This window comes from Hydra viridissima, unplaced genomic scaffold (assembly GCF_058129835.1).
Source record: "Hydra viridissima isolate aposymbiotic clone 2 unplaced genomic scaffold, HvirCarnegie_v1 scaffold_13, whole genome shotgun sequence".
NCBI lineage: Eukaryota > Metazoa > Cnidaria > Hydrozoa > Anthoathecata > Hydridae > Hydra > Hydra viridissima.
In genome coordinates, this window is record NW_028324312.1 from 8517469 (window position 1) to 8544809 (window position 27341).

Consider the following 27341-nt stretch of genomic DNA (forward strand, 5'->3'; position numbering starts at 1 on the left):
GGTATAATTAAGGTTTCGCAACTTTAAATTGTGGAAAACAGCCACTATAAATTAAATGTAACAGACCGACCATTACCCGTACTACGGGTTGCTTTTTGCTAGTTATTATTATCATTATTATTATTATTATTATTATTATATTATTATTATTATATTATTATTATTATTATTACAAGAATTTAGCCTCACTTTTTCGTCAATTTAAAGCATGATGAAGTGTTATTATTTCGTGTTAGTAACTAAAAACGTATTGTTTTGAACTTAGTAAAGTCGAGGAAAATGGTGCTGCCTTACACTGATATGACCTATGTCAGTTGTAAATTACTCAAATAATTTTGAATAATTAGTAAATTATTTTCCCTCTGCATAATTTTTATTTTAATTAACAGACGGTTTAATATTAATATTTTCAATTTGAAGGCGTTTTTCTGAAAGGGCATTAGTCTAGGTTTCGCAGCTTTAAATTGTGGAATACAGCCCCTTTAAATTAAGTAACAGACCGACCATAACCCGTATTACGGGTTGCTTTTTGCTAGTTATTATTATTACTATTATTATCATTATTATTATTGTTGTACAAATAAAACAATTAGTCAAGTTTACTTTATATTACTTAAAGTTTCATGCAATAGCAATCTTTATATGTTATAAACCGTAAAAAAAGTCACGACTAAAAATATGCAAAAAAGTGCTATGAAGTAACCGAATTTAGGTAAAATAAGTTTTAACACTGTTTTGTGGGAAAATGAATTTCAATTCCAATGATTACCTTTTTCGAATTTAGCATAAAAATTTTGATGTTTTTTACCGTCTTTTAACTAAATATGTTTAAAAACGAAAGTTAAAATAAACAGCATTAAGCTTAGATCAAATAATAAAGTGGTTTTTGACAAATAAAGTGGATCTAAAGCAGAATTTCGTTTAAACATCGAAAGTTTGTTGCGAAGAGTCAAAAACATCGAGAAATGTTCAAAGTAAAATTAATCGTTTTAACTTTTATGCTTTTAAGTGTAACATCGGCAAATCAGCGCGGAAATGAAAAATTGAAAAGAAGAGTGTTCTCGCAACAGATATGTGAAATTCATGAAAGAAAGTTATGCAAAGATATATGTATTTTTGCTACTTCCTGTATAAAAGTATGTAAAACAGTCACTTATCAAATTTGTCGAACGTAACTATCATATCCTGAATGACTATGCTGTAAGCTTTTAATGTAGGGAAAAATTGGCTTCATCACACAAAGTTACAGAGTTTTAATGGCGAATGCTTTTAAATGTTGGAACATTCTTACTTTCACATTTGTGATGTAGATGTAAAACATCTCTCCTGTCTTTACCACGTGTCCCAAAAGTTATGGTGTGAATCCAAAGAATATATAGAGTTAGTAATACTCATTTTTTTGGTCCATTAACCATAATGATGTTGATGGTTAAAAATATTATCTAGCAGACTTCGATCAATTACAATTGTAATTGAATTACGATTACTGCTGTGAATGAGGGACATTCTTTAAAGCAATTACTCTACATGGATTTGATTTAATACAGTGGACCAAAATAGTTCTATAAATAACTTTTGATATTAATGTCTAAGAATGGTTTGAATTTAAATGCATTTGATAGTTTACTTATTTGTTATTAATGGCCTAAAAAACCCAGTTGCAATAAATATTCTTTGACAGTATTTTGTTTTAAATTGCATACAGCAGTTTAACAGACGTTTCAAACACTTACGTAAAAAGTGTTTTATTTGAATTTCATTAAGTTTAATCAAAAGTTCAGTCTGAGTTTTACTCTTAAAGTAAGTTTCACATGTTATTCAAATAGTTTACATATTACAATGTTTATCAAGCAGTTCTTATTGTCTGTTTACACTTGCATTTTCTTATTTATACTACTTTGATGTCACAACCTAACATGTAACTTGCACATTGTACACTCTTATCATTCAAAAAATATAAAGACACTGGTACAAACTGTGGCACCAATTTCGCTATTTACTTTTGTAGATCTATTGAACAGTGATCAGTAATACTACCACTGACAGTTTCAACTGCTTTCATGTAAACAAACTTAGTATATTCGTCAGGTTGACTGGGTTCCGGTGTGAACAGTTAACTAGTGCTTAATTACCATCAGGCTGACGGTTAACATATTGCAACAAAAATAGATCTTTATTAGGAGAACAAACGCTTGATCATATGGAAAAACAAACAAAATTTACCAAGACATATGCTAAAAAAAGTGGAAATATGTGTGATATAATCCATGCACAAGCCGAATAAAAAACGAAACTTTATAAAGACAAGAGGTCCTTACGCTGCAAAAGCAGAAGCGCCTTGGCTCACTTTCTGCACTTGACAGAAAATTAGTATTTAATATTATTTTTTTAATAGGAATACTGTTAACTATGTTAGCAATGATAATAAATTTATTAATACATTTGTATGAAATCATAATAGCATAAATACAATACTTAAAGAAATATGCATTAGGAATATTTGGAAAAACTTTCAAAAGAGCTGAGTTTAGAAAAGCTGGTCTGTAAAACCACACTCTAAAAACAATCCGTTAGAAAAAGTAACGGATTTCGTGTCTCCGTTAAATTAACAGTAATTCGTGTCCAAAAACAACAAAATTAACAAAGTAAAGTTCACAATTTACGGAGTCTTCATAATTCCATTAATTCAACGGATTAAATAATAAAATCCGTTAAAAGAAAATTTCTTTTAAAAAAGGTTTCATAAAGAAATTATGAAGTGCTTCCTCTGTAGATTATATTTTTCATCATTACATATCCTTTTTTGCCATATATACATATATATGTATATATATATATATATATATATATATATATATATATATATATATATATATATATATATATATATATATATATATATATATATATATATATATATATATATATATATATATATATATATATATATATATATAATAAAAGGTCTACTTACCGAAACACCCCGTGGTAAATTACTTTGGCACCCGGTTATTTTAATATTATTATGCAAATAAAATATAAGGTATTAAAATTACTTTTTGGAATAAATTTAACTTTCCAAAATTCTTTTTTTTTCTTCTTGTAATTAATTTCACTTTTCGAAATTCTGTTTTTTCCTTCGAAATTAATTTTGCTTTTCAAAATACATTTTTTTTTTTCGAAGTTAATTTCACTTTTCGCAATTCTGTTTTTTCTTTCGATATTAATTTCAGTTTTCGAAGTGCAATTTTTTATTTCGAAATTAATTTCACATTTCGAATTTCCTTTTTCATTTCCGAAATTATTTTGGCTAGTTTGATTATTTTCATAAGTTTTTATAGATTTCGAAAAAAGAGTAGTATTTCGGTACCGTTTTAATCAAAAATTTTCGAAATTTGCAATTTCGATAACGAACCCTACGTAAAAGTATGTTTATCTAATAGCATGGTTTTTACGTTAAAAAATTGTCGTTAAAGTATGTTTATCTAGCGCAATTTTTTGTGGCAATGAAAATAGCCGTTTTTTGATTTATTAGAAAATAAAAAATAATGCAAGTAATGTACTTTTGTTAAAAATTTTAAAAAAGAATTTAACAGTTTTGTTTCCTAAAAGAAGAACTATTGAAACTTAGTTCATTGTTTTTTTATCACATGTAAAATTTAGAAATAGTAACCTTCAAACCATTTTTTTTAATAAAAAAACCAGCGTACGATACAATGATAATTATTCATCAGTTTGTCTGCATGCTCAAATTCTACGTTCAACCTTTATTTGAAATCTTCCATTAATTTCATTTCGTTGTAACACTTTCGTTATAATACTTTAAAACAATAATCCAAAGGCTGATGGAAACCAGGTTTATTTATTGCGCAATGTAACGGTAATTAGTTTTCGTTAAAAATGAAAGCGTTTTGAAAAAAAATGGCGAATATTAGGGTTTTTAGTGGGATTTTTTACAACTTTGACTTCGAATTAGAGCACTTTTCGATAATTTTTAGGTCTATGTTTTTATATTTTTCTGAATCAGCATAAAATTCTCTATCAGAATCAATTATTAAAAAAAATAAAAGGGGGGGGAGGGGGGGGGGGGGGGGAGAAACTGCAGTAGCGCCAAGATATTCTTTTGAAAAATTATTTTTTAAATCTTATTTGTTATACTTATTTGTCAGCATACTGAAGTACTTTTTATAAAAAATAATAAAGTTTTGAGTTTTTTTTTGTATAATCATATAATGATAAAAAATATATATAGATGTGTTATCATTTTTAATATATGTATTATAATCTTATATGTTTTTAGCTTTAGTATGTTGTTTAAGCAAGTTAAGGACTAACATGGACATCAGCTTTCAATGGTTTAATCATGTTCAAGTATTACAGCCATCTTTTCCTTGTTATTGTACTTTTTTAAAAGTAAATTTGTCAGTTACATCAGACAAATATTGTAAAAAATGAGTTGTTAACAATATTTTTTGTTTACAGGATCTTTAAATCACATTTACATTGTAGATAAAAGGTTTATTGCAATAAGTTTAATTTGCCAGTTTTTTTTATAGTTACGCAGTTTTAGTATAAACTAAATGGTTAGTTACACAACTATCTTTATATGGCTTGTTTATATTCTTATAGTTTGCTTTTTTAGACACATGGCATGCAATATCTCACTGTAAGTTTAAATTAGTTGTAAAATTAAAAATTTTAGATTTTGATTTACATTTCTTTTGATGGGGATATTTATTTAGGTTAGGTACAACTAAGTTTATGCATGCCTTGTTTATATTCGTTTCGAATTTACTACTTTAGACATGAGGCATGAGGTATCTAATTGAAATTCTGATATTGTTATTTTTGTTTCTTTTGGTGTGCTTATTTATTCTTGTTTTGATTTATCATAATTTAAGTTAGAGACCTTTTTTTATTTTGTTCCTGACAGGTTTTGAAGTATGTGGAAATTATAAAACCTTTCAGTTATCAGATAAGATTATCTTTTGTTACTCATTTTTATTAAAGATATTATTTAGTTGTTGCATTGAACTTTATCTTTAGAAAATGGTATCAGAAATTAATAAAATAAAAAAATTTCTATTATCAATTTATAAATAAAGAATTAGCAATAACAATATTTCTTAAAGGGTCATTAGTAAAGTTTTATTTTCATTTAATACTATTTATATCATTTAGGTTCCATATTTTCTTTATTGTATTTTATATTTACCTTTAAGGAATGGACAATACGTTGCTGTAATTGAAGCGTGAAATATGTACTAAAAACAGCAGCATTAAAACCTAAAACCCAGTATGTTAGCAATTGGTTTAGTTTAAACATCTATTATGTATAAGGGTGTGTGTGTTTTATACAGATATTTTATAACCTTGAATGTAATGACTATTAGATATATAATTTAAAACTATTTTGATTGTAATTAAAAGTTTGTGTACTGAATTACATTATTACAAATATTTGATTAGATTTCAATGTCCAGTTAAAGAGTTTTTGAAGGTTGATAACAAATTGACCACTATATTTCTCCCAACCATGTCAGTTTGTATAATTATTACTGCTTGTATCAGATGGGTGGTAATTATTTCATTTATAATGGTAAGAACCAATGTGTATTAAGAATGTCATAATGAAATAATTCATATATCAAAAAATATAAGGATTATTTTATCAAATTACAATACTATGTGGCTTAATTCCTCTTTAATTATAATAGAGTGATTTTAACTGATTATTCCCTACAATAGCGTATTTTAATTGAAAAAAAACAGCGGATAATTTAATGCACTAACGTAATTACTCCTTTATTTAAAAGAATTGTTTTATCGGAAAAATATCAACGGACTTCAATCCGTTAAAACTTTAATCCGTTAACTTAAAGCTTGGTTTCCAATAGTTGTAGAAATGTTGTACAAAAATCGTGCAACGTTCGTTTGGTTTGTTGTGCGTTAAATTGTTGTGCAACGCAATATTTCCATTAGATTGAATTAGCGCAAAAATCTTTCAAAAAAAACAGTGTAAACAAACAAAAAATGGCCGTCATAAAAAAAAACATCACTCTAAATTATCGACTTTTTGTTACACTTTTAATTTTAAGACGCCAAAAAAGCGTAAAGAAAAGAAAGCAAATGTTTTGGGTCAGAGAACTATTTAAAAATCGCGTTAAGCAAGGTGCGTTTAGTTCTTTGGTGCAAGAAATGATGCTATTTGATAGGGAATTTTTTTATCGATACTTAAGAATGTCTCCTGACAGACTTGAACACCCTTTGTTATTAATTGGATCTTCATTAACGAAAAAGTATTGTCCCAGTAGAGAGTCTATATTAGGGTGTGTCGATTTCAGACTTTTTTTTAAAAAAAAGATAAGTAAAATTTGGGGTATAAGTAAAAGTTGTGAAATTTTAAGGAGAATTCAAATCTAATTTCATTTTTTAAATCAGAAAAATATTTGCTTAGGTGATTTGCTTTTTTTTGGAAGTATAAACGGTTTTCATTTTCTTTGAAACGGAATGAAGAGGTTACCGGATAATATTGTCCGGAAAAATAAAACAGACTTACAAACGATGTGACAAAGTTATATTTGGGTTGTAAAAAAATTTTTTAACTTAATATAAGTCAAATTTTAAATTTATTTCGTGTAATACTTATGCAAAATAATTTTTTATTTTTAAAAAAAGTTTACAAAAATTAAAAAAAAAAATTTTTTTTATCTTAATGTTGGTCAGTAAATTACTTAACTACATAACTATTAAATGTATATTGTTAAGTATTAATTTAAGAACTTTTACACAATTGCTTTCGTTCTTGTAATATATTCTAAAAATCTTTTTTCATTTCTTACCAATATAAATTTGTTGTAAGTAGTTTATAACTTAGAGGTATGATGCCAACCAAAACCAGATTAAATACTTGTACACAAGTTAGTGTTGCATTTGGTACAGGAAAACAGTTTTTAGTTTCAGAGTTACCTACTAATAGAGACGTTATAAGATATGGAATTTTATTGAGAGAGGACTGCGATGACATACAAAAAAGAAATTATCCTGTAAAAGAGATGGCCAAAGATATACTACCAGCTTTATTACATCAGTGGTCATGTGCAAATTTGGAATTTACATCACCTAAATTAATTACTGACAAAACGATTTGTGATAAAATAGTGACATTGTGGAACAAGGCTTCAGCAATTGCTTGTCCAAGAAAAAAAGGAGCCAAACAAATATTAAAATTTGAGACAAAACTTGATAAACTTTTTGATATATTAGTATGTAAATGTCCGATTGTAAAATGTGATGCTTTGATTTGTTCTGATGATTGTGATAAAGAAGTTCATTATAAATGCAAATGTATCAAAGAGTACAAAATACCATCTAATGAGGTTAAGTTTATATATTTTCAAAGAGTTAAAGTTGGAACTGTTAGCAGGCTTCAAATTGGATTATGTGATAGGATTGAAACCAGGAAACACTATAAAAGATTACTTAGAAAAGATCAAGAGAAATGTTTTAAAAATAAAGACAACAATGATATGGTAATAAAAAAAAAAAAAACTTGAGTGAGATAAACTATCAAAATGAAAGTGGTTTCAGTAATGAAACAATATTAATTGATGAAAGTAATGAGATTACTAATGTAGAATTACCTCTAGAGCTAGTGAAGCCATTAGAAGGAAATAAAAAGTATTACAATACCTTAGATATTACACACATAGCTATGAATAGCATAAGGTTTAAATTTTTGAAGTAATTTTTTTTATTAACTATGTGTTTATACTATATATATTTATATATAACTTCTCCTCACATAGATATGGGGTGTCTGCACGTGCTACAGCTGCAATCGCCACAGCAACACTTATTGATGTAGGATTAATAACATCTGATGATAAAAATTTATTTATTGACCATTGTAAAGTTTTTAGAGCGCAAGAAAAAATTGCTTCTGAGTTTAATAAAGAGTTTGACAATATAGCAAAAAATGGAGAAGTGAAGTGCATATTTTTTGATGGGAGAATTGATCAAACCAAACAAATGACTGAACTTGATGGTTCAAATGCAAAATTTCCAGTAACTGTGAAAGAAGAGCATTACTCTGTTTGTATGGAACCTGGAGGAAAGTATTTATTTCACTTTACTCCTGAGAAAGCAACAAAAAGTCTAAAGCATGCAGAGATAATAGCAAATAATATTGTTGAATGGTTGACTGTGAGAGGTATTGACAAATCTTTGAAAGCTATTGGTGGAGACTCTACAAATGTTAACACTGGTTGGGAGGGTGGAGTCATCAAACATATAGAAATAAAATTAGGGAAAAAACTTGTTTGGCTTATATGTCAACTCCATACAAATGAGTTGCCACTGAGGCATCTTATAACCAACTTAGATGGTGAAACGAAATCTAACAATAAATTTTCTGGTGTTATTGGGTCCATGCTTGATCTGGCTGCAGATCTTGATATAAATCCATCATTTGAAACTATTAAAATTGGTAATCCACTTATTTCTCTGGATGATAAAATAATAAATGACTTATCTGCAGATCAATTTTATGGTTATAAAATTGTCTGTGCCATTAGAAGTGGTATTTTACCACCAAAACTTCATTTACTACAAATTGGGCCTGTTTCACATTCAAGATGGTTAACTACTGCTAACAGAATATGTAGAGTATGGATCTCTAAACATGGCATTCAAGGTAAAGATTTAGAAAATTTAAGATCTATCACTGAGTTCATTGCGGGTGTTTATTTTCCTAGTTGGTTTAAGATCAAAGTTGAACATTCTTGGATTGAAGGTCCTAAACATGTACTTTACCAGTTGCAACAACTCAAATTCCAAAAAGAAAATGTTGTTAAAATAGTATTGCCCTCTATTCAAAGATCAGCTTGGTTTTGTTTCAGTGAGTGTATAATTCAAACATTGTTGTGTTCTAGTACTGAAGAGGATAGAAGTGAAGCTGTTAAGAGGATAAAAGATATTAGAGGTACTGGAAATGAGGATCTTCAAAAAGGTGATTCATCTCCCAGACCAAGAAAGACTCCTATTCTGAACTTTAATGCTGAAAAATTGGTAGACCTGATATCATGGGAGTCACCAGTTTATGAACCAGTCCTAACTACCTCTCTAACAACTTCTGAAGTCAATGAGTTTTTATCAAAACCTATGCAGGTGCCGAATTGGCCATGTCATGGGCAATCTATCGAACGTTGTGTGAAGCAAGTTACAGAAGCTTCAAGTAGAGTGTTTACTCATGAAAAGAGAGATGGATTTGTACGAACTCAAGAGGCAAATAGAAAGTTTATGTCTAAAAATAATAGTAAACAAGATCTTGAAAGTTTGACAGAAATATTTTTGTAGTAAATTTATAGCATTTTGATATTTAAAACTTTATTTACTTTAAAAAGAAAAAAAATTCTCTTGTTATTTTTCTAACATCAATACCAATAAAATTATTGAGGCAAACAGTATTTGAAAAATCGCTGAAAAATATTTTTTTAAATAAACATGTATATAAAAATTTAAATTCAAAGTAAACATCTAATTTTGAATTTTTTACAAATTCTTAAGGAAAATATATTCACATCAAAATTATTTTTAATCAACATTTATATCCCAAATATACATATAATAAATTTAAAAAAAGCTCACTAATATTTAAATAAAAACCGGGTTTTCTTGAGAAACCAGGTCAAAATTTTATTGAAATATAAAAAGGCTAATCACCTAAGCAAATTATTTTTTAACTCAAGTTTTAAAACCAGATATGGATTCTCCATGAAATTCTGCAACTTTTAGTAACACCCCAATAAAAAAAAAAAAAATCCAAAATCGACACACCCTAGTCTATATGTCCATCGCAAAGATTAATTATTACAATTCGATACCTGGCTACAGGAGAATCACAACAAACTCAGTCCTTTTATTTTCGAGTTGGCAGAGCTACAGTTTGTAATATAATCGAAGAAACTTGTTGTGCTATATGGGAAGTTCTTAAAAAAATATTTCTAAGAACCCCAAATGACATAAAAGAATGGCAAAACATCATTAAAGATTTTAATCAGAATTGGAATTTTCCACAATGTGTAGGAGTTATAGATGGAAAGCATGTACGCATTGAGGCTCCAGCAAAATCGGGTTCTTCTTTTTACAATTACAAAGGATTTTACAGCATGATTTTATTGGCCATTTGTGATGCTAAATATTGTTTTACAATGGTTGGCATTGGGGCTTATGGAAGGGATAATGATGCTGCCATTTTAAATGCAAGCACATTTGGTAGAGCATTTAATGAGGGAAATTTTCATTTACCAGAAATTTCTGAAACTGATCCTAAAGTTCCACCAGTCCTTGTTGGAGATGATATATTTGCACTTAAACCCAGTAAACATCGAATAGTTGGTAAGTAGTTGGCCCGATCCTAATAACCAACTATTAGCTACAGTTGGGCCAACAGTCGGCTATTTAGTTGGTACCGTGAAAAAAACGTAACGCTTTTACCAACACTTAGCCAACTGTTTTTAAACAATTGTTTGTTATTAACGGCCCAACAGTAATAAAACAGTTGGCTAACAGTTGGTACCATTACCGGCCCAACTATATGATTTTTTTTCGCGATTTTTTAAATTCACTTTTGCGCTTAAATTGAAAGTGCAAAAGTTATAAATCATGTTTTGAATATTGCTTTATAACAAAGTATAACTTTGCTTTTTAATATTTAATTTTCTATCTAATAGTGATTGCTTGTATATCAGATTTTACCAAACAGTACTACTGTCCACACAAAATATTGTATTATTTATTGATAACTTAGTTGAATACAAAAAAAAGAACAAATTTTTTATCATTACACTTTTATTTCCAGACCATTAAAGAAAAATATTTACAAATAAAGAACTAAAAATATTCTATTATTGTAGTTAATATTATCAAAGGTTTGAAACTAATATTGGCAGCTTTAATTAAAAACAATATTTTAAAACACAAGTATTTAAAAACGTGGCGATTTATTAGATAATTATTAATTATAATTAAGAAAAATTAGAATTATAAACAAAATCAAGATAAATAAGCTTTTATAAATTTGCAAAAGAAAATAATAACTAAATATTCTTTTCATTGATTAACTGCAACTGATTTTTTATAAACTTACTTTTCATCTGTCTATTTATTCGCCCATCTCCTTGATCAATTGCGCCCTGAAACCATCTTGAAACGATCGGGTAAATATCTTTATCCTTCGAATTAAGATACTGAATTCTTATTGTTGCTAAAAGAATAAAATGAAAATAAATCTAAAAACTCAAAAAACTTCATTTTTTGTTTAAATATAAATTATTTTAAAGTTATTTTTAAGCTCTTATACGTATACTTTGCAAATTAAGAATTACATTAACTGGTTAGCAGTTTTAAAAATATGTGCATATGATAACCGAGAGCAATTAGCTTATCGGTTCAAGACAAACTTCTATATGCTCTTTAAGAATCATATAGTTGAATACTAATAAATCATGGTTTACATTGGCAATTAATGTCTCTAGTTAACAATAAAATATGGCATTAATAAGTTCAAGTCACCAAGGGAGAACATAATATCTTACAAATTCACAACTAATGACAACACTGGTAATTGTCATAAGTACTAACATATTGTATTCTTTCTTAGTGTTGTAAACATATTTTTGTATATATAAAAATATGGTTGACTTTAATAACTAAAAATTTACATAACTAGTAATAGAAAGCACTTTAACACAAAATTATAACATCACAACTTAATCTTGCCCACTCCAGTAGCTATCATCTTACTTGAAGATCCGTTTAGATTACATAAAACGCTAAAATTTTTGGAAAACATGGCTCCCAACACACATTGTATGTATTTTGGACGCTCAACTTTACTGCCAATAGAACACAGATATTCGACCTAAAAACAAATAATGCTACATATTACAACTTTTTTTATTTAAATTATTTTTTCAAAGGTAAATGAAAATGTAATGCGGTATAATATAACTAAGGTATTATTAAATTACCTTTCATAAATTACAATTATAAGACTTATAAAAAAACTTATCTTTGATCTTATAAAATAATAGTTACTAGTTTAAACGCAACCTGTAGACTGCTAGAAACATTATAATATAAAAAATAATTTCAAATTACATAGAGAGCCATCTCAGATTTTGGCGGTGTGCCCTGTGACAAGATCGTTGGATCTTCTTGGGGGCACCTAAAAATAATAAAATAAAAAAAAAAAAAAAAAAAAAAAAGATTTCATCTGTAGCATAAGGTTAAGCCTCTCCAAATCTTCCTTACTTTCCATTGGAAGGCCAGGGGGAACAACAATGTCTTCATTATCCAAAAAACTTTGAACTTCTAAAAAATTATTTTTTTGCTCCAGTTCTGTTAATCTTAACTCCAAAGCTGCCAACTTCTCTATAAACATACATAAATAATTAAATAATATTTGATTGCATTTGAATCTTATTGGAAAACTGGTTTCAAAAACACAATCTAGTTATTAAATTGAAGACATACACGGATGAAGGTGTTATGGAACTCAAATATTTGGAGTTAAAGTTTTAAACATTCATGTTATTTATCCCTGTAGGTGAATTGATTGCTGTAAAAATGGTATTCTAGCACATTTTTGTGCTGTGTTATTAAGGTCACGGAAAAGAGCGTTATTTAAAACCTTCATCTGCATAAAAAAATAGAAATGTGTAATTTTGTAACATGAAATATGTATTTTTTTAAAGCCTTCATCCATTTATGACTTTAATTAAAACACAAATTATTTTTTTTACAAAAAATAAAAATAGTTTTCTTTTGTCAATATATGTCAGCATCATAATCAATGTATGTATGCTTAACACATTTACAATGTATAACAAGTAGTAAAACAAAAAAAAACAACAAACAAATAGTTTATCCAAAACCTTTCTTTCCTGATCCCCAAAATTTTGAATAGTTTTCTCATAGTTTTTAGAAGTTGATGTTCCTTTTAATAAAATGCTATAAATATATGCATTATATGAATATATATATATATATATACACACACACACACACACACACACACACACACACACACACACACACATATACACACACACACATATATATACACATACACACACACACACACATATATATACACACATACACACACACACACACACACACACACACACACACACACACACACACACACACATATAATATAAATGTCATATATGCTTAATATGAAATGTATATGTCATATTGTATATGCAATTGCATATACCATTTATTTATATACTGCATATATTATGTCAATATTGTATATATGGCATATATTATATGCAATATATACAAAATACATACATATAAATTATTATATACAACATTTGTATTAGAATATAACAACTTTTATGCATGCATGTTATGTCAAGGATGTCTGCCAATGTTTTAAGGTGGATTTCTCTGACTTTTCCCTGATATTTTCCTGATCTTCTACCTGTTTTCCTTGATTTAATTTAAAGTTACCCAAATTCAACTTCACAAAAATTGACCTAGATTCATTTAGAAAAATGATCTTCAACTGCAAAATGGTAAACAATAATATAAACCCACACTGAATGTATCAAGTAATAATACATTTAATATGGGTTGTATTATTGTTTATATTTTTGCAAGTGAAGATTCAAGATTCGCTTGATGCAAGAGAAGTTCATAAAACCTGCCAAATAAACTTTTATATTACATGTACTATATACAACTTATTTAAGTTATGTAAGTTTGATGAAGAGCCATTTTCCCTGATTTCTCCCTGATTTTTCTAAAATTCAACCTAATTTCCTTGATAATCCTAGATTTTTTCCAGATATCATATTTCCCTGACTTTTCCCTGATTTCCCCTGATCTGGCAGACACCCTGTATGTATGTGTGTGTGTGTGTGTGTGTGTGTGTGTGTGTGTGTTATATATATATATATATATATATATATATATATATATATATATATATATATATATATATATATATATATATATATATATATATATATATATATATATATATATATATATATATATATATATATATAGATAGATAGATAGATAGATACATACATACAGAAATACATACAGAAATACATACATACACACATATACATACAGAAATACACACATAAACATACTACTATACACGCACATATACATTTTAGCTTTATTTTAACTTTTAATAATAGTTAAAATAGAGCTAAAATGTCTAATACAAATACAAAAATGGTGTCATCATAAAAATAAATTAAAAACTCAACCAATATCAAAAATTATATCTGAATGTGTAACTAATGGATAAATGTAAAATATTTGTACTTACCAGCGTAACGGTTTTATTAAGAGGTGTAGAAGAGTTTGAGTTTAAAACTTTAGTTGAAGGGTAAAAAAAGCGTTTGAAAGAAAAATAATAATAAAAAGCTTCAAACTAAACTAACTCTATTGAATAGTTTTAAATATTGGGCGCTACTGCAGTTTCTCCCCCCCTTTTTTTTATGATTGATTATGATAGAGAATTTTATGCTGATTCAGAAAAATATAAAAACATAGGCCTGAAAATCAACGGAAAGTGCTCTAATTCGAAGTCAAAGTTGTAAAAAATCCCACTAAAAACCCTAATATTCGCCATTTTGAAACTAATAAGTTAATAAGTTTTGCTGACAAAAGCAATACATTAATAGCATGGTTTTTACGTTAAAAAAGTTGTTAAAGTATGTTTATCTTGCGCAAGTTTTTGTGGCAATGAAAATAGCCGTTTTTTGATTTATTAGAGAATAAACTATATTGCAAGTAATGTACTTTTGTAATAAATTTTAAAAAAGAAATCAACAGTTTTTTTTCCTAAAAGAAGAACTTTTGAAACTTAGTTCATTGTTGTTTTATCACATGTAAAATTTAGAAATAGTAACCTTTAAACCATTTTTTTTTAATAAAAAAACCAGCGTACGATACAATGATAATTATTCATCAGTTTGTCTGCATTCTCAAATTCTACGTTCAACCTTTATTTGAAATCTTCCATTAATTTCATTTCGTTATAACAATTTCGTTATAATACTTTAAAACAGTAATGTAAAGGCTGATGGAAACCAGGTTTGTTTATTGCGCAATGTAACGGTAATTAGTTTTCGTTAAAAATGAAAGCGTTTTGAAAAAAAATGGCGAATATTAGGGTTTTTAGTGGGATTTTTTACAACTTTGACTTCGAATTAGAGCACTTTCCGTTGATTTTCAGGCCTATGTTTTTATATTTTTCTGAATCAGCATAAAATTCTCTATCATAATCAATCATAAAAAAAAGGGGGGGGGGGGGAGAAACTGCAGTAGCGCCTAAATATTGAATGAATCAATTTGAGTAATTTTAATAATTAGTCGCATGGTCTAAGTGAATATGTTGACTTATCTAAGTGAATATGGTCCATCTAAGTGGATATGGTCTAAGTATATATGTTCACTTAGACCATGCGACTAATTATTAAAATACGTTTATAAAACTTACGGGAAACTTTAACGATTCAAAAACACGCGGTACAAAGTCGGTTAATGGTTGGCAAGAAATGCCAACAGTTAGCCAACTATAGCCAATACTGGCCCGTCAGTTGGACCAACTAAAGCGTGTTTACTGGGTACTGTCTGTCTTTACAACTATTTGCGTTTAACAGATGGAGCACATTATATCCCTACTGGTTTTATTGATAGTGAAAGTACTTCAGGAATTGTTATTCAAGGAGATTGGAGAAAAAAATTACAAGCTCAAGGATGTTTGCTTAATTTCTCAAATCAAAAAGTAATAGATCTGTTTTTGATGCAATTGCAATAAGAAACACTTTTAAAGATTATTTTAATTCATGTAAAGGAAGCCTTTCGTGGCAATTGGACTATGTTCAATCATGTGGCCACAATCCATTTAATAACTAGAGTATATGTAATATACTTTAATAAACTTTCTTTTGAATGACAATATGATATATTTAACAAAGCAATACTTTTTTATTTTTATAAATTTTAGATATGCCCCAATAGTTACTTAAAAGTTAATAAAAGACTTATGTTATACCTCGGTTAGTTGGTTAAACAAAATAGTAAGCTAGACTCTAATATTTACATTTTTTATTCACATTAATAAGTTAAACAGAGACGCTAGATTGTTTCATCTTTATCTGGAAACTCTAATTTGAGAAGAAGTGCTTGTATTTGAACTTTAGCCAAGGCTTTGGAATAGTTGTTTAATCGCTTTAGCTGTGGAATTAATGATTTCATAAATAAATAATCTTCATCCTTCTCTTCTTCAGTCGGATTTTCAATATTGGAGTTAATCTTTTCTAATGTTTTCACTAAAGTTTTGTCAAGTAAATCATCAGAATCTAATTTTTTTCTTTTTCTTTTAGTTTTGTTATTAGTATGAATTGTCGATTCACTTGACTCTACTTGCACACAAGAATTTATATAATCGTTTTTTTCAGTCACATCTTCAGATAAATGATTATCTAGCTCCTTGTTCAATGGATGATGAATATTTTCAACTTGCTCACAAGCCACCTCAACGTTTTCCTCCAAATTCGTTGTTTCTAATTTGGAATCAGAGGTTGAACAAATATTCGATGTTGTTTCACGATGTTCTATAAAAGTATTTAGCCAATCGAGCTGAAGAAACTGAGGTGGAACTGAATTCCTTCCAGAACCTGATGGGATATTTCTATTTGATTTCAGCCACCTTCCATAACAACTTCGAATGCTTTTATATTTTTCTTCCGCTTGATTAGCAGATAAGTTTGACAGACGACCAATTTCTTCCCATGCATTTTTCTTTTTCCATTTGTCTTTAAATTCCTTATCAAACTTGTCATACAAAACTGGAAACTTTTGAACTTCGTTCATAAAATCTGCATTAGAGATTTTTTCTAACACACAAGATGGAGCCGTCGCCATGCTTTATAAATTATGGTGTTGTGAATAACGTCTTCAAGATGCAATTAGCGTGTGTTTAGGTGTTAATGTATGTAGGTGCTAATGTGTGTAGGTGTTAATGTATGTAGTTGTTAATGCATGTAGTTGTTAATGCATGTATGGTTTTAATGTATTCAATGTGTAAAGCTTGGTTTCCAATAGTTGTAGAAATGTTGTACAAAAATCGTGCAACGTTCGTTTGGTTTGTTGTGCGTTAAATTGTTGTGCAACGCAATATTTCCATTAGATTGAATTAGCGCAAAAATCTTTCAAAAAAAACAGTGTAAACAAACAAAAAATGGCCGTCATAAAAAAAAATATCACTCTAAATTATCGACTTTTTGTTACACTTTTAATTTTAAGACGCCAAAAAAGCGTAAAGAAAAGAAAGCAAATGTTTTGGGTCAGAGAACTATTTAAAAATCGTGTTAAGCAAGGTGCGTTTAGTTCTTTGGTGCAAGAAATAATGCTATTTGATAGGGATTTTTTTTTTTATCGATACCTTGGAATGTCTCCTGATAGTCTTGAACACCTTTTGTCATTAATCGGATTTTCAAATTTGTCTTAATGTATTCAATGTGTTAAAATGAGGCTGTTGTACTACTGTGCAAAAGGGGAGTGGAGTTTGTAAATTGTATGATTCACAGTCAGATGGGAAAAATATTGTCAAGTTCATAAAGAAAGCAATAACTCATTAGTGTCTCAGAGAAGGTTAAAATAATTCCTCACAATGGCGATATTTTGTAAACTTTATTGTTGTACAACAGTTATTGTGTGGTTTCCATTAAAAAAATAAGCTGCGCGTTTTGCACAAAAAACAAAAAACTGTTGCAGAAATAGATTTTTTTCAAAACTCACAACCGCAGTTGTGCAACATAAAGTTTGTTGTACAACCAACCTTAAGTTGTGCAACTTTCACTAGAAAATGTTTCCTTTATAAAATAAAGTTGTTGTGCAACTGTTGTACGACATTCCTACAATTATTGGAAACCAAGCTTTACGGATAATTATCCGTTGCTATTGCATCCGTTGCTATTGCAATCCGTTGCTATTGCACCAACGGCTTAAGCCGTTGGTGCAATAGCAACGAATTGATCTGTTACCCAATTCGTTGTTTACAACGGATTTTTTTTAGAGTGTAGAGCTAATGTAAAATTCAAAGAGAAATTTTATAGATTTCCCTTCTTAAAAAAATTTGATTTATTTTTGATATTTTTTTACTCATAAGTATAAAATACATTATTATTCATCATTATTCATCCTTTTCATTTCTAATTTATTAAAAAGATTTTTATGAGGGGTTAAACCATTGATAAGACGGATTAGCAAAGAATGTACATACATACATACATACATACATACATACATACATACATACATACATACATACATACATACATACATACATACATACATACATACATACATACATACATACATACATACATACATACATACATACATACATACATACATACATACATACATACATACATACATACATACATACATACATACATACATACATACATACATACATACATACATACATACATACATACATACATACATACATACATACATACATACATTCAAAAAGTAAAGTTTTTTTTCTGCGTTATAATCCTGAACTTTAGCACACATTTATGATTACTTGTTTTCAAATTCATGTTTGTATTCTGAAACATTTGTAATTTTCATTTTTCTAACTAGATATTAAAATTACATTCGACAACTTATTTTAGTTATAGTGTTACACATCTCGAAGCATTTTGGCTTCAACGTACATATATTTTTACATGTCTTCACTTCTTTTGGTTTACATAACGGGCTATTGCTTTTTCTTATGAAATTTCGGTGAAATTTTATCACAGAATACCAACGAGTATCATCGAATGGTGCCATTTCAACACTTAAAAGTATAAAAATGAAAACAAAGAGTTTCACTTTAAACATTTCCACTTTTGTTGCAGTTGTTTTCAATGAGCAACCGATGTGTAAAAAAAAATCCAATAAATTTTTTAAACTTTTAACAAAAACGTTTTTAATGTTTAAAACCAGTCACAAAAGTCTTTTTTTTTCTCATACTTTATTTTTGCTTAAAGCTATTAACCTTTAGTTTCGAATTAAAGAGCGGTTTCTAATCCAAAAGTAAAAAAAGCTTCAAAAGCCTTCAGTTTAGTTATTTGAATAAACAAGTTTACATTTTATAATCAATCAACAACGCCAGGGCACTTTAACTAATCCGTTTTTCTCACATTTTATTTATGAAACGAATTATAAGCAAATAAGGTCTCGTGGTTTCGTGGTTCTGAACTTGGTTTCGTGGTTCTGAAATGTTGTTTCGAACCCACTTTAGAATGAAATTACGGGCAGACGTTTGAAACAAAAGCTTATATAGACATCTGTTTTTTCTTGCGGAAAATCATGATTCTGATGAGCTCAAATCTTTATTCAACGTCGAATTACTGTTAATTTATTTTAGGAATTTATTTTAACTTATGTTAATTTATTTTAAGAGTTACGGTTAAACATATTCCCAAAACCTGAAAGTTGTCATGGAGTTTTGATGCCTAAAAATAGACGACAAATTATGATAATGCAAAGAACATATCCTAGTCGTTATGAAATTCTAAATACTTTTTTTTAACTGACGTAAATTTAAAAAAACTACTTTTTTGAAAGTTGCTTTTTGTCTGATTTATTTTTCTTGTTGTATTATTATCTTTTCAAGCTGTTTTGACTGAGTTTTTGCTTGTCTGTTGTAAGCAAAAAAAGTGGAATAAAATAAAGAATGGTTGGATTAGATAAAGCCAAACGTACCTATAGAACTTCTTTGTTTAAAAAAGGCTCATGAAAAGATTTTTAAAAACTGGACCATCACATTATCAGTGTCACTGAAGAATTCTGTAAATAACTCATATCTGTAAAGAAGTGCCATTCTTAGGAAATTTTAGTAACGCCTATATTTATAAATTAAATTATTAAAACTTAGTAACAATTGAACGCGCAAACAAATGATCGCACTGTTACCATCATTATGATTTTTATTGTTGGTCGCCGTGGTCTCACTGTTTTTTCGTGCCGCAAGGTGATCGAGTTTTTGTTAGTTGGTGCGCCCGTGAGTTAATCCAAGGCTTTTTCTTGAATGATTGATGAAACCAACACACAATTTTCGGCTGATTGATACCAAAAAGTTGGTGTTTTTAAATTCTAATAAAAGTTGGTTGACATAACCATGGCCATGAAAGAGACTGGTTGAGTCAACCAACTTCTATTAGAGCCTCGGTACAGTCAACAGTAACTTTTACATTCTGACAATTTTATGGAGCGTCTTATGATGCTACCAGCCAAAACCTAAATTTTGTCTGTAAAAATGATAATCCTGTTACTGGACCAGAATGTCACCCAATAGAAAACTTTTGGGCTATTTCAAAACAGCTAGTATACAAGAATAAATGGCGAGCAAAAAATGTGAGACCACTCTACCAAAGGATACAGTATCATCGTAGTAAATTGGATATAAACCTAACACAACGGCTTTTTTTATCAATCAATTCAAGACTTGATATTGTAAAGCAAAGAGGAGCCATCGAAACTAGATGTTTTAAAATATGTCTTACTGAAGCCTTTAAAAAAACTCTCTTTAAACTTTAGTTTTACTTAAAAAATTGAAAGTATAATGAGCTTTCAAACTTTGTCTCATTTTTTTAGTTGTAGCTCTTTATCTTAATTTGTTATCCCACTTTACGCAGTTGCTTTTACCCAGTGCAATTGCTGGACACTACTGCTGTTTACCTTCATTTAGCTTTCCAACTTGAAACCTAAAGGTAATGTAGATCGCTAAAGGTGCTCTGTCATTCTTGAAGTTCACATCACTCTGATTCGATGAAGAACTTTTGCACGTAATAGTTTGTCAGTTCCTAGTCAATTTTTTTCATGGAGATTACATAAACACAGTCTGCACTCGATGGTTTTCGGCAAAAGCTTGGGTTTTTTGTGATAAAATTCTTATGACCAAGTTTTAATAATTACCTTGAACTGAATGCTATTACCTTTTGACAGGAAAAAATATTCGATTTTATTACTTTTTCAAAAGTGACGGACTCGAGCAATTACCTTCCAAAACTGAGCTTAGTAAGTCAACTTTTCATAAAAAGTCCTAAAATAAACTTTTTTATGTTTTTTAAGCACAACCTTTTGTGCTTTATGAAAATTTTACTAGGAGCGAGTACCTTTCCTTGAAGCAAGTAATTTAGTTGAAGCGAGTATTTAGTAGGAGCGAATATTTTAGTATTTTATTTCAGTTCTACTTTTCATTTTATTACTCAAAGTCTTAAAAGACTAAATAAGTCCTTTGGACTTTATTGCAGGACTTTAAAGTTACTTGTTATTGAGTCCTAATGCCATATCACCCCTTAAAAGGGTTTTTATAGGATGTTTTATTGATATTTAGGGCCTAAATTTACAAGTCGTGCATAGGGAAGACTAAAGGTCTGACGATCAATACGGATGTTGTGTATTGTCAAAATTGTTTCCCAAAATTCATCAACAAACATCATTTAAAAGATAAGAATATATTTTGGCCTAACCTTGCTACATCCCGTTATGCAAAAACAACAACAGATTGGCTCAATAAGCACAATGTACCTTTTGTGCCGAAGTATATAATTCATCGAAAGCCAGGCCAATTGAGGACTTTTGGTCCTTTTTGGGTGATATGGTTTATGAACAACGTTGGGTGACAAATGCAAAATTGTTGAGACAATCAAAAGAGATCCATATGAAAATTATCCAGAACATGATGGAAGGCGTATGCTGTAAATTATAAAAATGGAAGAACAGAGACCTTTTTCAATTTTGTGAACAGCTAGCTGTTTTCATCCCTTTTACATGTTGTTTTAGTAAAATAAATAGAAAGTAAAAAAGTGATGTAGAAACAAGTCCTTTAACTTTCTCTCAAAACTTTTTTGATTGATCGATAAACCACAACGACACAACGTTTTAGGCTGATTGACACCTTACACGGGAATACCGGATTTTATTCGTGCAACAAAACAAACCAATTCACCAAATTTTATATTCTTTGATATTTTTTCTAGGAACCAGTGTTTCAAATGAATTACTTGTTACTAGAAAAAATATCATAAAACATAAAATTTTGTGCCAAAAAAAAAAATTTTTAGATGTCTTTTTATGAAAAATTGACCCAGTAAACTTTGTTTTAAAGTGGAATTGCGCGGTTTCACGCTTTATTCATTTGAGTCACAAATACCAATAAAATATTTTATAAAAATCCATTTAAAGGCTGATTGTACATATCAATTGAAACACTTGGAAAGCAATTATGAAATCCTGCATTAAAAATTCAGTAATTTCTTCCACCACGAGTTTTTTTCCCTCACATTACTCATGTTAGTAAAAATACGCACCTTCTTTTCATCATCTGCACTTTGTCTCTCGCAAAAGTTAATAAAATGCAAGCTAAAGAATTTTAAAAAATTCAACTTCTAGAAAATTCAAAAATACAAATAATAGAAACTTAAATTAAAATAAGTTATGAAATATTTTAAAATATAAATTGCAAAAAATTCTCAAATACAATTCATAGAAATTTATGAAATGAAAGTCATAGAAATTTATGAAATACAAATTATAAACATTTGTAAAATACTAATTAGAAAAAGTTATAAAACACAACTTAAAGAAACTTTTTAACACAAATCATAGGAATTTATAAAATACAATTTAGAGAATTTTATTAAATACAAATAAGAGAAAATTAAAAAGTTCTTGGTTTTTAAATAATAAATTTGCTCTCCTATAGATGGCAATTTCTGTTGTTTTTTTTTCATTTAGGTATAGCGCCATCTTCTTGTGGTTAGTTGGTAAGGTGTTGAATTGAAAATGGATCTTTCAACAAATATTTGTGTTATAAAATCCAGATCTTTTGTTGCAAGTTGAAACGCACTTCACTCATTTTTCAAAACAAGAAATATATTGAAATAAACTTCATTTATATACAAACACAGTGAAAAAATTTCATTGGTCAGTTCAATTCGCCATATATATATATATACATATATATATATATATATATATATACATATATATATATATATGTATATATATGTATATATATATATATATATATATATATATATATATATATATATATATATATATATATATATATATATATATATATATATATATATATATATATATATTGAAAATAAGAAAGTTAATGATGAGTGGAGACAAACTTGTTTCATTGATTTTCCATGTATTTCGAGTGATCTTTAAGGTCAGGGAATACATAAAGGAAGTTTACATTAATTATTGTTTATATTTGGTTGGAGCTTTGTATTGTAATTTTATTATGTTGATCTGCCTATTGAACAGTTAAAAGCATAATAATGAAAACAAAAAGTTTCACTTTAGGCATTTCCATTTACGATGCAGTTGTTTTTAAAGAGCAACCGATGTGTAAACTAAAATCCGCTGATCCCTTTAATCTTTGAACCGGTTCTTTACGTTTGAAGCTGAAGTTTTTTTTTTTAGTGTAAAAGCCTACTTGAGCTTAGTACCATTGACTTTCAATTTCTAGTTAATATTTGATTTCTTATTTGCAGCTAAAAAACGCTTTAGTAACGTTCAGTTCAATTATTTAAAACAACGTGTTCTTTTATCAAAATTGTATAGCATACAGATATTTTTACAAAATCAGTTTTAGCAATAATTTTTAAAAACTCAAAAATTACAAAAACAAGTTTTAAGAAATTCATATTTAAACTGACAATCTAAAAAACGAACAATCGAACAATCTAAAAAACGGCTATCAGCCCTCAAAAGTTGACAAAAAATTTGAAGGAAAACAATTCATTAGAGTTCAAAAGAAATTTGCTATGATTTATGTTTTTTGTTAAAAAGCCATACACAAAACTGCCTAAAGCTTATAAGTTCCCACCCTCAAGCAATTAATTGTAGCAAAAATTGAATTCGTAACTTTAAAATGACATAAAAACCTTAAACTTCATTTTATTCATAATGGGGCAAGTTTTTACTTCACGGTGCAATTTTATTCTATCATAAACCAGATCAAAGTTCATTGACAGATTTCAAATTTTGAAACCAAAAATAAAACTTTGACTCTTGAAAGTAATTTTACAAAAAATCCAGAAATAAATTAAAAAACTAAACAAATAAAAAACAACGACAAAATAGAAAAGAATAATGATTACTACGAAATAACGAGTGCTCTGAATACTATTCTCAGCAAAGTTTTTGATTGCAATAAAAATGCTACAAACATTGAGCCGTTACTCATTTTTAGATGAACAATAACCGCTGCTTAAAGCGTTTTCCTAACGTTGTTAGGAACTCCTTGCTTATTTTAACAACCTTCTTAGTGCAAACGTAGACCGTTAGCAGCATGACACCTTTTGACGATCGGCAACATGTGAAATAAAGTGAAACTACTGTATTAAACGTCCTCTCACCTTCCGACAAAGTTTCTTTTGAAATAATAAAAAGCTTCAAACTAAACTAACTCTATTGAATAGTTTTAAATATTGGGCGCTACTGCAGTTTCTCCCCCCCTTTTTTTTATGATTGATTATGATAGAGAATTTTATGCTGATTCAGAAAAATATAAAAACATAGGCCTGAAAATCAACGGAAAGTGCTCTAATTCGAAGTCAAAGTTGTAAAAAATCCCACTAAAAACCCTAATATTCGCCATTTTGAAACTAATAAGTTAATAAGTTTTGCTGACAAAAGCAATACATTAATAGCATGGTTTTTACGTTAAAAAAGTTGTTAAAGTATGTTTATCTTGCGCAAGTTTTTGTGGCAATGAAAATAGCCGTTTTTTGATTTATTAGAGAATAAACTATATTGCAAGTAATGTACTTTTGTAATAAATTTTAAAAAAGAAATCAACAGTTTTTTTTCCTAAAAGAAGAACTTTTGAAACTTAGTTCATTGTTGTTTTATCACATGTAAAATTTAGAAATAGTAACCTTTAAACCATTTTTTTTTAATAAAAAAACCAGCGTACGATACAATGATAATTATTCATCAGTTTGTCTGCATTCTCAAATTCTACGTTCAACCTTTATTTGAAATCTTCCATTAATTTCATTTCGTTATAACAATTTCGTTATAATACTTTAAAACAGTAATGTAAAGGCTGATGGAAACCAGGTTTGTTTATTGCGCAATGTAACGGTAATTAGTTTTCGTTAAAAATGAAAGCGTTTTGAAAAAAAATGGCGAATATTAGGGTTTTTAGTGGGATTTTTTACAACTTTGACTTCGAATTAGAGCACTTTCCGTTGATTTTCAGGCCTATGTTTTTATATTTTTCTGAATCAGCATAAAATTCTCTATCATAATCAATCATAAAAAAAAGGGGGGGGGGGGAGAAACTGCAGTAGCGCCTAAATATTGAATGAATCAATTTGAGTAATTTTAATAATTAGTCGCATGGTCTAAGTGAATATGTTGACTTATCTAAGTGAATATGGTCCATCTAAGTGGATATGGTCTAAGTATATATGTTCACTTAGACCATGCGACTAATTATTAAAATACGTTTATAAAACTTACGGGAAACTTTAACGATTCAAAAACACGCGGTACAAAGTCGGTTAATGGTTGGCAAGAAATGCCAACAGTTAGCCAACTATAGCCAATACTGGCCCGTCAGTTGGACCAACTAAAGCGTGTTTACTGGGTACTGTCTGTCTTTACAACTATTTGCGTTTAACAGATGGAGCACATTATATCCCTACTGGTTTTATTGATAGTGAAAGTACTTCAGGAATTGTTATTCAAGGAGATTGGAGAAAAAAATTACAAGCTCAAGGATGTTTGCTTAATTTCTCAAATCAAAAAGTAATAGATCTGTTTTTGATGCAATTGCAATAAGAAACACTTTTAAAGATTATTTTAATTCATGTAAAGGAAGCCTTTCGTGGCAATTGGACTATGTTCAATCATGTGGCCACAATCCATTTAATAACTAGAGTATATGTAATATACTTTAATAAACTTTCTTTTGAATGACAATATGATATATTTAACAAAGCAATACTTTTTTATTTTTATAAATTTTAGATATGCCCCAATAGTTACTTAAAAGTTAATAAAAGACTTATGTTATACCTCGGTTAGTTGGTTAAACAAAATAGTAAGCTAGACTCTAATATTTACATTTTTTATTCACATTAATAAGTTAAACAGAGACGCTAGATTGTTTCATCTTTATCTGGAAACTCTAATTTGAGAAGAAGTGCTTGTATTTGAACTTTAGCCAAGGCTTTGGAATAGTTGTTTAATCGCTTTAGCTGTGGAATTAATGATTTCATAAATAAATAATCTTCATCCTTCTCTTCTTCAGTCGGATTTTCAATATTGGAGTTAATCTTTTCTAATGTTTTCACTAAAGTTTTGTCAAGTAAATCATCAGAATCTAATTTTTTTCTTTTTCTTTTAGTTTTGTTATTAGTATGAATTGTCGATTCACTTGACTCTACTTGCACACAAGAATTTATATAATCGTTTTTTTCAGTCACATCTTCAGATAAATGATTATCTAGCTCCTTGTTCAATGGATGATGAATATTTTCAACTTGCTCACAAGCCACCTCAACGTTTTCCTCCAAATTCGTTGTTTCTAATTTGGAATCAGAGGTTGAACAAATATTCGATGTTGTTTCACGATGTTCTATAAAAGTATTTAGCCAATCGAGCTGAAGAAACTGAGGTGGAACTGAATTCCTTCCAGAACCTGATGGGATATTTCTATTTGATTTCAGCCACCTTCCATAACAACTTCGAATGCTTTTATATTTTTCTTCCGCTTGATTAGCAGATAAGTTTGACAGACGACCAATTTCTTCCCATGCATTTTTCTTTTTCCATTTGTCTTTAAATTCCTTATCAAACTTGTCATACAAAACTGGAAACTTTTGAACTTCGTTCATAAAATCTGCATTAGAGATTTTTTCTAACACACAAGATGGAGCCGTCGCCATGCTTTATAAATTATGGTGTTGTGAATAACGTCTTCAAGATGCAATTAGCGTGTGTTTAGGTGTTAATGTATGTAGGTGCTAATGTGTGTAGGTGTTAATGTATGTAGTTGTTAATGCATGTAGTTGTTAATGCATGTATGGTTTTAATGTATTCAATGTGTAAAGCTTGGTTTCCAATAGTTGTAGAAATGTTGTACAAAAATCGTGCAACGTTCGTTTGGTTTGTTGTGCGTTAAATTGTTGTGCAACGCAATATTTCCATTAGATTGAATTAGCGCAAAAATCTTTCAAAAAAAACAGTGTAAACAA

The 27341-nt window shown here is 28.6% G+C and overlaps 2 protein-coding genes and 1 pseudogene across 3 annotated transcripts; 1 reads left to right on the forward strand and 2 right to left on the reverse strand.

The window, feature by feature from the left end:
• The first annotated feature begins 6775 nt into the window (after positions 1-6775).
• LOC145202477 (uncharacterized) lies at positions 6776-9347 on the forward strand (annotated as a pseudogene). The gene is made up of 2 exons (XR_016446442.1): positions 6776-7728; positions 7809-9347. The product of XR_016446442.1 is annotated as an uncharacterized LOC145202477 (transcript).
• Positions 9348-16182: 6835 nt separating this feature from the next.
• LOC149880318 (uncharacterized) lies at positions 16183-16971 on the reverse strand. Its single transcript, XM_090070021.1, has one exon. It carries the CDS (start codon positions 16969-16971, stop codon positions 16183-16185), a length of 789 nt encoding a protein of 262 aa, XP_089926147.1.
• Positions 16972-26243: 9272 nt separating this feature from the next.
• Positions 26244-27032, reverse strand: LOC149880319 (uncharacterized). Its single transcript, XM_090070022.1, has one exon. It carries the CDS (start codon positions 27030-27032, stop codon positions 26244-26246), a length of 789 nt encoding a protein of 262 aa, XP_089926148.1.
• Positions 27033-27341: the final 309 nt, after the last annotated feature.